This window comes from Lycium ferocissimum, unplaced genomic scaffold (assembly GCF_029784015.1).
Source record: "Lycium ferocissimum isolate CSIRO_LF1 unplaced genomic scaffold, AGI_CSIRO_Lferr_CH_V1 ctg383___fragment_3, whole genome shotgun sequence".
NCBI lineage: Eukaryota > Viridiplantae > Streptophyta > Magnoliopsida > Solanales > Solanaceae > Lycium > Lycium ferocissimum.
Genome location: NW_026725506.1, coordinates 28832 through 42627, shown reverse-complemented (window position 1 = coordinate 42627; position 13796 = coordinate 28832). Strand labels below are relative to the sequence as shown.

The following is a 13796-nucleotide window of genomic DNA, read 5'->3' as shown; positions in this document are numbered from 1 at the left end:
TGTTACAGTAGCAACACAAAGTTCATCATATATGGTTCAAACTTGAGGTGTGTTCTCTCTCCGTTTCAATTTAAGCGTTTTACTTTTCTCCTGGCTCCTTTTCTTTTTCTCACGAAGTAGCTTATCTTATGTGATATGGTTTGACTAGACACGAGATTTAAGAAAGAAATGAAAACTTTTAAAGCTTGTTCTCAAGCAAGTCATAAATATTTGTGTGACCGTAAATTATTTCATTAAGGATAAAACGGAAAGATTTATGTTAAATTATTTTTAAATATAAAAATGTAACATTTTTTTTAGATAAATTAAAATGGAAAGTGTATTATATAAATTGGAATAGAGGAAGTGCTCTGTTTGTTCCATGTTATGTGATACTATTATATTTTTGGGGAGTCAAGAGCGATTATCTTTGACTACGATTTTGAAAAAGTATATATTTTGAATTATTAATTATTATAAGGTACAATGGTACTTGTAAATTTTATATTCAAAAAATTGAACAATTTATATCCAAATTCACACTAAAAGTTAAGTCATTTAACCATTGTACTAAAATCCCGCCACGTAAAAATAAACGGAGGAAAATATAATAAATGGAGTTATCAAAGCTGCAAATACTTCCATGTGGAAACCATGGGGGAGCATAAATATTGTTCACATTGTAGCCCTTTGTTTGTGGACGTTAGCAGAAAATTAATAATAAAAAAAAGGCCAAATACTCCCTCCGTTTCAATTTAAGTGTTTTACTTTTCTTTTTTGATCTGTCTCAAAAAGAGTGTCTCATTCTATATTTAATAAGTTGTAATTCAAATATCATACATGGTAAGTTTAAAACCACAAAATTCAATAGACATTTTAATACATTACATACATCTTTAATTTTACGATCACAAAATTCAAAAGTCTATTTTTATTCCTTAAAATTTGTGCTCAGTCAAATTAAGACACTTAAATTAGGATGTAGAGAGTAACATATTAGCAATTGTGACAAACAGAGGAATATTATGTTGATTCTGCTATTGAATAGACTTTTCTCTTTGTTTCTTCTTGTTTCTATTTTTTCTTTGTTTCTTCTTGTTTCTATTTTTAGATTTCTTTATATATTGGCATTACATTGGCATATACATCCGGATAAAAAATGATTAAGACCATTGTTTTCATCAATTAAATGTTTTTTAACCAACAAGTTCTGTTCTAGTCTTTTTGCCATGTATAGTTCTGATTATAGTCAGCAAATCTTCTATACTTAAAATAATAACAAGGCAGGCTAAGTCTATTCGGTTCCCATTAAGTTATTATTCTTGCTCACTTGGATCATCAAAATTCAAGATTATATCTTCTTGAATTCCTTTTTGTTTCATTAGACACTTTGGACCATAATGGAAGTTGAAGTTGGAGGCTAAAAATTCTTATTTTGTATCAACAGGTACAATTGAAAATGGATGCTAAAAAATCTATTGAAGATAAATTCTCAAAGATACATCCATGTTTTCCTGTGAACACAAGAATAGCTATAGTTGGAGCAGGTCCAAGTGGAATATCAGCTGCTTATGCACTGTGTAATATTGGTTACAACAGTGTCACAATCATCGAAAAACATCACTCCGTCGGCGGCATGTGTGAATCTGTTGATGTTGAAGGTACGGGAAAAACGTCTTATGAAGAGTTTATGCTCTGTGCACTGACAACGTATAATAGACTAATAAACTGCTATAGCCGGTTAAGTTGCACTATTAAAAAATCTTTGTACTGTCAATGTGAAAGTGCCTCTCTACCCTCCCAAGGTAGGGTTAATGTCTGCGTACACTCTACCCTCCCCAGACCCACTTTGTGGGATTTCATTGGGTATGTTGTTGGTGTTAATGTGAAAGTGAGACAGTCATCGGGAAACATCACTCAGTTGGTGGCATGTGTGAATCTGTTGATGTTGAAGGTATAGACAAATGTCATATATAGAGTTTATGTTCTGTGCGCTGACAGTGTAAAATAGAGTATAAACTGCTATAGCCGGTTAAATTACAGTACTAGTGTAAGAACTTTTTATACTGTCAGTGTATGTAATTAAATTCGTTTTATATGTAGGTTGTTTTAGTTTGAGATTCTGTTACACGTAAAGTATTTTGTATGTTGCAGGAAGACTTTATGATCTTGACGGTATACACAAATGTCGTATATAGAGTTTATGTCCTGTGCTCGCTGACATGTAAAATTGGGTAATAAACTGCTATAGTTGGTTAAGTTGCACTACTGGTGTAAAAATTATTTATACTGTCAGTGTGTATAACTTGAACGCATTTTATATGTTTTTTTCCATATTCACCTTGATTTCTACTTTAACGCGTTCAATATGTAGTTGTTTTAGATTGAGGTTCAAGTGATGACACATTTTTTGTGTTAACAGGAAGAATTTATGATCTTGGAGGTCAAGTCCTTGCAGCAAATAGTGCTCCAACAATTTTCCATTTGGCAAAGGAAACAGGAAGTGAGCTTGTAGAATTAAACTCTCACAAACTTGCATTAATTGATAGCCAAACAGGGAATTATCAGGACAATAAAGTTGCAGATGATTATGTGTCTGTAATATCACTGACATTAGAACTCCAGGTCAGTCTATTTCTGTTATATCACTGACATTCTACAAACAAGTGAGCTTGTAAATTCAGCTTGTTTGAACTAAAATCAAACCTCTCTATAATGGCGTCTTTTGTCCAAATATTTTCTGGTTGCTATGCGAAAAGCTATTATAGAGAACATATAATATAGCTTAACGTAAAAAATCGGCTCCAAAAGAAAACCTGGCCGTTATAGTGAAATGTTGTTATGGAGGATGGTTATTATAGAGAGGCCTGGTTTAACATTTTATTTACAGGACAAAGCAAAGGATTCAGGTAGAATTGGCATTCATGCTGTGAGTGATATGGCTTCTGATATGACACCTGCATTTCTTGAAAGCCGCGGTTTTTCGTCTGTTCCAAAATCTGTTGCTTATGGATACACTGCTTCTGGATATGGATTTGTTCAAGACATGCCTTATGCGTATATTCACGAGTTCACTCGAACGTCTATGGCTGGGAAAATTCGACGTTTCAAAGATGGATACACGAGCCTGTGGAAGAAAGTCAGTGAATCGTTGCCAATAACCGTGATGTGCCAAACAGAAGTGCTTTCAGTCAGACGTGACGGTAAAGGCATTGAAATTGAGGTCAAAAACAGCAGTGGTGATTTTGAAAGTATGGAGTTTGATAAAGTCATATTATCTGGGGCGTTCCCGTTTAGAAGTGGAAAGACTTATAGATCACCAAATTCCATTTCAGCAGGTACGATAAGTCTGTACATCAAAATATGCAGCCTCATTCGTGCTTGAGTATTGACCTGTTTGGCCAAGCTTCTGAGAAGTCAAAAGTTTTTTTTTTTTCCCCTTCAAAAAAGGGCTTATTTAAGAGATTTAGCAGAAGTTGTTTTTCAAAAGCTGGATAAAGTAGAATAAGTGTTTTTGAGTAGTAGCAGAAGTTTTTTTTCAGAAGCACACTTTCGGGACCTTGGCAAAGTGAAATTGCTGCTCTATTATTGAAAAAATTACTTTTCAATAGATTAGTCAAACACAAATTGCTACTCTCCAAAAGTACTTTTCGAGAAGCACTTTTCAAAATAAGAAGATTTTTGAAGGTTGGCCAAACAGACTATTAGGTTGATGCTAATGTTAGTTTTGATATGACAGATCCTGAAAGTGAAGTACTGGAATTGAGTGAACTTGAAAAGGATTTGTTCTGTAAAGTGCAGATGATCGATTATTACACGACGGTTCTGAAGATTAAAGGATTAGAACACTTGCCAGTTGGATTTTACTACTTTGAGGAATTTATGAATGATCCTGCAGCAATAGGAAATCCAGTTGCCATGCAGAGATTCTATCCCGATACAAACATCTTCCTATTCTGGTCTTACGGAAACTCAGCCAACGTCGAGGGTTCAACAGTTTTACGGCTCGCTGTTGAGGCTGTCAAAAGGATTGGAGGTGAAGTTGAAATGGTCGTCCTGCAACGACGATTCAAGTATTTTCCTCATGTAAATAGCCAAGGTATATAAAGCTTATCACTAAAAATCCATGTTGCTCGGACTCTCCAAAAATGTTGCCAGACACGTGTCGGATCCTTAAAAAATGCACTACTCTTGGAGGATCCAACACGCACCTGGCCAAATTTTCGAAGAGTCCAAGCAACATAACTAAAAACACATGTCCTTCCTGTAAAAAATTAACTCTAGAAATTTGGTGTAACTAACTTTTTTTGGAATTTGAACACAGATATGAAGGAGGGGTTCTATGACAAAATGGAAAACCAGCTACAAGGTCAGCAAAACACTTATTATGTCGGTGGATTAATGGCGTTTGAGCTCACTGAAAGAAATTCATCCTATTCAATGGCTTTAATCTCCAAGCACTTTGCACATACTGATCCACAACCGAGATTTCCTTACGTTAAGGTACCTGAAACAGAAAAAGACTGAAATGCAGATTAAGTTTCACTTTAAGAAAAACTTGAAGTGTGACATGTGACTAATTCAATTCAAAAATCATTGTTTTTGCAGAGATTATTTCCGCTCTTATCTGATTGCTCGGATAAGAATCCAAAAGCTTTGACAGAATCTCAGCAAGTGGAATTCCCGGAATTGTCTAGCCTTGATGATTATTTGAAGCACTGGGCCACTCATAACATAACCTGCAAGAAGACATTATACAAATGGATTAGTGAAGAAGGAAAAGTAGTTAATGAGAGGACTTACGAAGAACTTAATGCTAATGCTTCTTGTATTGCTCACAAACTCTTGGCTAGTCAAAACCCGATTATGAAGCAAGGTGACAGAGTTCTCCTAGTTTATGTCCCGGGGCTTGATTTTATTGATGCCTTTTTTGGTTGTTTAAGAGCCAGAGTATTGCCTGTCCCGGTACTTCCATCGGATCCAATGCAAAGAGGAGGACAAGCACTACTCAAGATCGAAAACATTGCTAAATCATGCAAAGCTGTGGCTATTTTGTCAACTTCCGGTTATCATGCAGCCGTTCGAGCGGGCTCCGTGAAGAACCTGTTATCACTGAACCGTAAAAACGGGACAACCTCTGCTCGCTGGCCTAATCTTCCTTGGATACACACAGATTCTTGGGTTAAGAATGTCAAAGAAATGCATTGGAATAGCATTGACAAGTTTGAGCCTCAACCGGACAACGTATGCTTTCTACAATTTACATCAGGGTCAACAGGAGATGCTAAAGGAGTTATGATAACTCATGGTGGCTTAATCCATAACGTGAAGTTAATGCGGAAAGTATACAAAAGCACGTCAAACACAGTACTAATGAGCTGGCTTCCTCAGTACCATGATATGGGACTTATCGGTGGCCTTTTCACAGCTCTAGTAAGTGGAGGATCAGCAATTTTGTTTTCTCCAATGACATTCATAAGGAACCCTCTCATGTGGCTCGAGACGATGAGCAAGTACAAAGCAACTCACAGTGCTGGACCAAACTTTGCGTTTGAGCTTGTCATACGGAGGTTAGAGGCAAACAAAGAGAAGGAATGGAAGTATGATTTGTCATCACTTAGATTTCTAATGATTGCTGCTGAACCAGTAAGGCAGAAAACTCTAAAGAAATTTATTGAGCTCACGAGACCTTTCGGTCTTTCCCAAAGAGTGATGGCTCCTGGTTACGGATTGGCGGAGAACTGTGTGTTTGTAAGTTGTGCTTATGGAGAAGGAAAACCAATCTTGGTTGATTGGCAAGGAAGAGTCAGTTGTGGCTACACGAATCAAAATGAGGCGGACGTTGATATCAAAATAGTTGATCCGGAAAGCGGTGAGGTGCATGAGGAATCCGGAAGGGAAGGAGAAATATGGATCAGCAGTCCTAGTGCAGGCATTGGATACTGGGGCAGGGAGGAACTGACTGAAAAAACTTTCAGAAACAAGCTCGGTTCGCATTCTGAAAAGGTATCGAAAGAAAATAATTTACTCATAAACTCAATAAATCTTTGAATGCTCTCTACAATTCACCACATAAGAAAATAGCTAGTAGCATCTCTATTTATAATACAGTCAAACCTCTCTATAACAAAGTTGTTTTTTTTGATAGCTTTTGGCTGCTATAGAAAAATGTTGTTGTAGAAAACATATAATATAACATAACATGAAAGATCGGTTCCACATAAAACATGACTATTATAGTGAAATTCTGTTATAAAGGATGGCTGTTATAGAGAGGTCTGACTGTCGTACGAAACCTACTTTGACTAAAAATGGGAAAACCTATTCCTATATAATTCTGACTAAAAGTCCTATTTAGAGATGAAGTGAAAAAAAATACCAAATCCTAACCAATTCTAGTTTCCTACAACTTTGAACTATTCTTCAACAGGTATACACAAGAACTGGAGACCTTGGAAGGATAATTAATGGGAATTTGCTTATAACTGGAAGAATCAAGGACCTCATCATAGTTGCTGGAAGAAATATTTACCCATCAGACATAGAAAAGACTGTCGAAAGCTCGTCTGAAATCCTCCGCCCGGGTTGTTGCGCTGTTATTGGAGTACCAGAAGAGACCTTATCAAGTAAAGGAGTTTCAGTACCTGATCACTCTGATCAAGTTGGCTTAGTTGTCATTGCAGAAGTTAGAGATGGTAAATCCGTTAGTAAAGATGTCACTGAGGAAATTACGGCGAAAGTTGCTGAAGAACATGGTGTCACTTTGGCTTCTGTTAAGCTGATCAAGCCACGAACAATCAGCAAAACAACATCTGGAAAGATAAAGAGATTTGAGTGCTTGAAACAATTCACTGATGGAACATTGGATGTGGTACCAGATCAAATTTCGTCGAAGCGGAAACTTCTTAGATCTTTCACCACAGGTTCATGCAGGGAGGGAAATACACCAAGGCCACATTTGAATATAACAGTCCCTTCACCAACTCCAAGAATGAATAAAACAGAAATAGTCGAGTTCCTAAAGGGAATCGTGTCGGAGCAGACAGGAATCTCTATCAGCAAGATTACTACTACTGAAAGCTTAGTAGCTTATGGTATTGATTCTATTGGCGTAGTAAGGGCAGCTCAAAAGCTTTCAGATTTTCTTGGAGTGCAAGTCGGTGCAATCGATATCTTCACAGCAACTTGCATCGATGACTTGGCAAGCTTCACGGAGGATTTAGTTATGAAATCTCAACCACACGATGCAGCAAATCCTTCTTATCTTCCAGACTACTCAGAGGATGATTCTTGTAATTTGGTGGCTGAAGAAGTTTCCTCGTCTCGTCAATTTGGTATCATGCTATTGCAACTTCTTGCTTTTGTCTATGCCATTTTCATGCTGGTCCTTCCTGCCTACTCATCCATATCTTTCTATAGAAACCTGATTTTGGCAAGTCCTATTTTGATGACTTCATTTCCTTGGGCTGGTTATGCAATCTCTTTGATGTTGGCACCATTTGCTTGGCTTCTATGCATATCTACAACATGCATATGCATCGGTATCCTTGGAAATTTGGTCCTTCAACCAAATTATTCTCTGACCCCAGAAGTGTCCATCTGGTCATTGGATTTCGTTAAGTGGTGGGCGCTATATAAGGCACAAGAAATTTCATCTAAAGTTATGGCAGTGCATTTGAGAGGAACAGTATTTCTGAAATACTGGTTCCAAGTATTTGGAGCAAGGATAGGATCATCAGTCGTACTGGATACCATCGATATCACTGATCCAGCACTCGTTTCGATAGGAGATGGAGCTGTTATTGCAGAAGGAGCTTTAATTCAAGGCCATGAAGTTAAAAATGGAATGTTGAGTTTCCTTCCAGTAAGAATTGGAAAAAACTGTTCGGTCGGTCCTTATGCTGTACTCCAGAAAGGAAGTGTTTTGGGAGAAGGGACTGAGGTACCATCATTACAGAAAACAGGAGGAAAGGCAGCATCAAGATCAAATAGTAGTAAGAAGGTGAGGACTCCGATTTCAAAAGTTAAATTTATCTGCTTGTTAAGCTTCTTATAACCTTAAATAATATCACTATGTCTCTTTCTCTTTATCTATAACAAGCAGTTCATTATTACATTATTTTAAGGTTTATAACAGTATCCTATGAACTTTATTTGAAAATAAATAGTCTTCATATTTTCTTGCTTAGCTCCTGAACAGAAACTAATGCTCCCTCAGTTTCAAAGTACTCACTCTGTACCTAATTATGTGAAGGTTTTTGACTGGGCACGAAGTTTAAGAATGAAAGGAAGACTTCTGAAACTTGTGGTCTAAAATAAGTCATAGATATTTGTATGGCTATAGTTTAAGACCACAAGATTCTGAAGTCTTTCTTTCTTTTTTCTTAAACTCTGAGACTAGTCAAACTAAGATACATAAAATGAAAAGAAGGGAGTAGTAGTTTGTGACTTCAAGTTGCATCTGACCTAATATCTATATTCCCTGAAAGATTATTTGGTATATCTTTTCAACATAGTATAATGCATTTCTATTGTGATTTCAGGTCATTGAACCTGAAAATGAAACAAAAGATGGTCTCTGTACAGCTATATATCACTTGATGGGAATCTACATTGTCGGATTCATAAGCGCTCTCTCAGGAGCTATCCTTTATTTCTTGTATATAATATTAGCTCAAAAATCTCCATCTCTTCAACACTTTTCCTTAATCTGTCTCTCTGGAGCATTCCACTGGTTACCTTTTACTATCATTGCTTACATGACCATTATTTCTAGTACCTCAACAAGTCCGATAATCTTCGCTGTCTCAGTTGCAACTGCCTACTTGGCACATGGCTTGATTCTCAGCTTTCTTACCATAGTTGTAAACAATTTTCTCTCTAAAAGCACAGATGGTTCACTGAGAATATGGTTGAAACATAGAATTAACGTTGCATGCCATCTCAGATTTACTAAACTCCTTTCTGGTACTGAAGCTTTCTGCATATACTTGAGACTCTTGGGTGCAAAAGTTGGAAAACATTGTTCTATCCGAGCAATCAACCCGGTTTCCGATCCAAAATTGATAACACTAGGTGACGGTGTCCATCTAGGTGACTTCAGCAGGATTATAACCGGATTGTATTCCTCGAGCGGATTCACAAGCGGGAAAATTGAGGTACAAGACAATTCAGTTGTTGGGAGCCAAAGTGTTGTACTTCCTAAGTCACTTATCCAAGAAAATGTTATTCTTGGTGCACTTTCAGTTGCTCCAATGAATTCTGTTCTTCATAGTGGTGGCATTTACATTGGATCTCAAGTCCCAGTCATGATAAAGAACACCCAACATACCATGGATGAAAGGATAGAAGAGATGGATATGAAATACAAGAAGATAGTTGGCAATCTAGCTGCTAATTTAGCTTCCACAACTCTCAAGGTCAAAACAAGATATTTTCACAGAATTGGTGTTAGTGGAAAGGGAGTTCTTGAGATGTATGACAATATCAAAGGATTGCCAGACCATAAAATCTTTCAATCTGGCAAATCTTTTCCTGTGATAGTCCGGCACAGCAACAGCTTAAGTGCCGATGATGATGCAAGGCTCGATGCTCGTGGTGCTGCTTTGAGAATACTCTCTGATACTGCTTCAGATTATGAAAGACCGATTCTTGACTTGACATTGAAGACAGGGAAAGCTTTCTATGCTCGGACTGTATCTGATTTCGCAACATGGCTTGTTTGTGGCTTAGCAGCAAGGGAGGAGCACGTGAAACACGTTCCACATGTTCGCGATGCAGTATGGACATCACTACGTGATTCGAACTCGTATACAGAGATGCATTATTACTCGAATATATGCAGGCTTTTCAGGTTCACAGATGGACAAGAAATGTATGTTAAGTTCAAGTTAAGGCCTTTTGATGAAAACATTAGTGAAGATTCTGGTAAAGTTGAGCCTATTGGAATACTTCCTCCAGAAACAGGTGCAATTCCTAGGAAAGATAACGACACGCGTCCGTTACTTTTCCTTGCTGATGATTTCAAGAAAAGGGTCAGTTCACCAGGTGGCATTCGCTACATTTTCCAACTACAATTCAGGCCAGTGCCTAAGGATGAAGCAACACAAGACATTGCACTTGACTGTACTAGGCCATGGGATGAATCTGAATTCCCATATGTTAATGTTGGTGAAATTATTCTTGATCAGAACCTCACAAAGGAGCAATCAGAGAAGCTGGAATTCAACCCCTTTCGTCGATGCCACGAGATTGATGTTGTGAAGGCCACATCAGCCTCTCAAAGTGCTTCAATCGATCACGGTCGTTCGTTGATCTATGAAATTTGTCAACATTTGAGAAATGGTGAACCACTTCCAGCAGCCTGGAAGAACTTCATAGAGCAATCAGATGTGAAAGTTGATCTCTCTGGTTGTCCTATAGCATCTTCACTACAAGTAAAAGAAGAAACAAGTCATCAAGAAGTAGCTCTATCAAGAACATGGTATCAAACTTCTTGGTCCACTTTTGTTCAGCCACTATTGCAAACATTCTTGCCATACTTTTTCTTGGCATATTCAGTTCATGGCCCTCTAAACTGGCTGATGTTTTTAACAACAAATCATCCACGATACTGGTTTTTTCCTTTCTTTTGGATATCTTCAGGGCTATTAGCAGCATTGGCTTGTGTGTTAGCAAAACTACTTTTCACTACAAAGAAGAAAGATGGAGGACAAGCACTAATATGGAGCAAAGGGCTATTAATGGAAACATTATGGCAAGCATTTAGGACACTTGTTAGTGAATATTTCATGGAAATGACAACAGGATCATTCTTGTTTGTCATTTGGATGAAACTCATGGGATCAGAAGTTGAATTAAGTCAAGGGGTTTATGTAGATAGCAGTGGAGTTTTGTTGAATCCTGAAATGGTAGAGATTGAAAGAGGTGGATGTATAGGCAAAGAAGCATTGTTATTTGGACACATATATGAAGGTGAAGGGGTAGTGAAATTTGGAAAAGTTAGAGTAGGTGAAGGCAGTTTTGTGGGGAGTAGAGCTGTGGCAATGCCTGGTGTAGTAGTAGAAAGTGGCTGTTGTTTAAATGCTCTTTCACTTGCCATGAAAGAAGAAATTGTCAAGTCAAGGTGAATGTTGTTTGGTTATGTCATTTTCAGAAGAATATGACAAGCAAATTGAACATTAACCTTGATGAGTCGATTGTGTTGTGTTCATGGCTGATGGTTTTAGTGAATAAATTACCAGCCCTAAAGTTTTTGTATGATTTTGAAAGGGAAAAAAAAAGTGGAAATAAAGGAAAATTGTTATGTTTCCCTTTTTTAATTCTTTCTTTTCATACTGAATTTAATATATGTGGATATATAAAACAGGACAACTACGCGAGGGGGAGCGCTCAGATGTCCATAATTTGAAGCATTCTTCTTCATCGACTGTCAGTTTTTTATTAGGTGGCCAATGTCGTTGATGCTTTGATTTTTCACAAGAAAGAGTGAGGAGCCTTAGCCCCTAGTGTTTGAGCTTTGATGATAACTTGCATCACTATTGTTTTTCTTGGCTGTTGAAATGGTAGCCCTTGATCGAAGATCTTTTTTATTTAACACTAGAGTGAGCCCTCTATGTTAGTCCGTGTACCACGATTATCGTATTTATCTGTGGTAGCCACTGTTTCTGTTTTCTCATACTACTTTATATCGCGACTTTTCGCTTTCGTTAGTTTCATTTTTGTATTGCGAACCGGTTCCCGCTTATCCGACCTTTTCTCATCATGTTTTTTCTCGAGCCGAGGGTTTTCGAAATAGCCTCTCTATCTTCCGAGATGGAGGTAAAGGTCCGCGTACATTTTACCCTCCCTGCACCCCCACACCGCGAGGCATTTAATGGGTATGTTGTTGTTACTAGAGTGAGCCCTCCAATCTTAAAAGACAACAATGCTTCAATCTCAAGCAAGCCATCCAAGTTTTCTTCTTGAATTCTCTTAATCTAATGATTTAAAATACCTGACTAAATGAATAAATAAAAGATAGGATAATCAGGACGAACTATTTCAAGATCAAATAATATCCACCTCTTTATTTTTTTTAAAGAGCTAACTCGGATAGGTCACAGATTAGTGATTGATTCTCATGTTCTGGTTCAACAAAAAAAACATTTTCTTGGAAGAGAGAAAATAATATTTTCCTCCCTCCATCCCTAAAGAGGGGAAAAATTGAATAAATTTTCAAAGAAAATCGTAACTTCAAATAATAATAAAAAATTAAAAAAAAAATAGCCCGTGAACTCATAGTGCACAAATTCATTGAATCTGGATGCATTCACAAATTCATTGAATGTGGATGCATTCACAAATTAATTAATTGAACCTGGACATTTTCACATGTTTCTAATCTTCATCTTTTGTTCTTTTTGAGAATACGACAAATAATAGGATTGACTCATTGAGAAAGTGTTACTCCTTCCGTCTAAAATTATTTATATAGGTTATTAAAAATAATTGTCTCAAATTATTTATTATTTTAAAATTCAAGATACAATTAATTATATTTTTTTCATTTTATATTTAGTAAAATTTTGTCATTAATAGCAGTGGCGGAATTAGAATTTTTATTAAGGGGTGTCAAAATATAAAAAAGTAAATACACACGATGAAATTAAGGGGGGTCAACACATAATATATATACATAAAAAAAAGTTCTTTTTTACATCTGTTGACACCCCTTGGATGCATGTGGATCCACCACTAATTAATAGAGATAACACACAAATAGAATAAATACTTAATGAGAGAGATTATAATTTAAACATAAATAATGATAAAGTTAATCACATACCCCTCCTAATTAATATTTTTAAAGGGATTATTAAAGAAAAAAATGACAAATAATTTAAGACAGAGAAAGGAAGACACCAACAGCGACCGTAATCTATAGGATTGTGAAGTTTGTCTCCACCTTTGCCACATCATATTTTCTTGCTATTTGCTTCTATAATAATTAGCTACATATGCAAATTTCATGTTTTCTTTTTCTTAATCATATTCCTTCCTAAACAATATATTATCTATCTATCGGTCACGGATTTGGGTCGTGAAATTTAATATTTATTATTGTGTTGGGGTAGCTGCCAGTGGCGGAGCCACACTATGCCGAGGGTGTTCATCCGAACCCCCTCGACGGAAAAAAATACTATTTTTACAAGGTTAAAATTATTTTTTATGTATATATAGTAAATGTTGAACCCCCTTAGGCTTCTTCGTATGTTAAATTTTTTATATTTTGAACCCCCTCGGCGGAAATCCTGGCTCCACCACTGGTAGCTACTTATATCATATCCACTTGGGGTATGATTTTTTTAGACGTAAACTTTTTTCAAATAAATTAAATTACTTTCTAATAAAATTTATTTCTTTAAAGTTTTTAAATTAATCAAGAACTTTATTTTTCTTTTTCATTTAGAAAATAGTACGATTAAATTCCTTACCTATATTCAATATTTACATCATAAAAAAAAGGTAAAATACTAAATATTCTTATAAGATAAATATTCTTATAAGATACATCATTTTCTTACCCTATATTTAATATTTACATCATACAAAAAAAAAAAACAAAAAAAAAAACAAGGTAAAATACTAAATATTCTTATAAGATAACCCAACGACAAATACATCATTTTCTTACCTTATATTCAATATTTACATCATACCGAAAAAAAAAAAAAAAGAAGAAGGTAAAATACTAAATATTCTTATAAGATAACCCAATGACAAAATCATTTTCTTACCTTATATTCAATATTTACATCATAAATAAAATAAGAGTT

General features: G+C 36.1%; 1 protein-coding gene and 1 long non-coding RNA gene across 2 annotated transcripts; one reads left to right on the top strand and one right to left on the bottom strand.

Annotated features, from left to right (window-relative positions):
* The first annotated feature begins 1438 nt into the window (after positions 1-1438).
* LOC132044207 (uncharacterized) lies at positions 1439-4086 on the top strand. The gene is made up of 4 exons (XM_059434690.1): positions 1439-1640; positions 2402-2604; positions 2870-3317; positions 3719-4086. Exons 1-4 carry the CDS (start codon positions 1439-1441, stop codon positions 4084-4086), a joined length of 1221 nt encoding a protein of 406 aa, XP_059290673.1.
* Positions 4087-4349: 263 nt separating this feature from the next.
* LOC132044208 (uncharacterized) lies at positions 4350-11586 on the bottom strand. Its single transcript, XR_009412073.1, has 2 exons — positions 6512-11586; positions 4350-4718 (listed from the first exon to the last, which is right to left on the bottom strand). It is a non-coding gene; the product is annotated as an uncharacterized LOC132044208 (long non-coding RNA).
* Positions 11587-13796: the final 2210 nt, after the last annotated feature.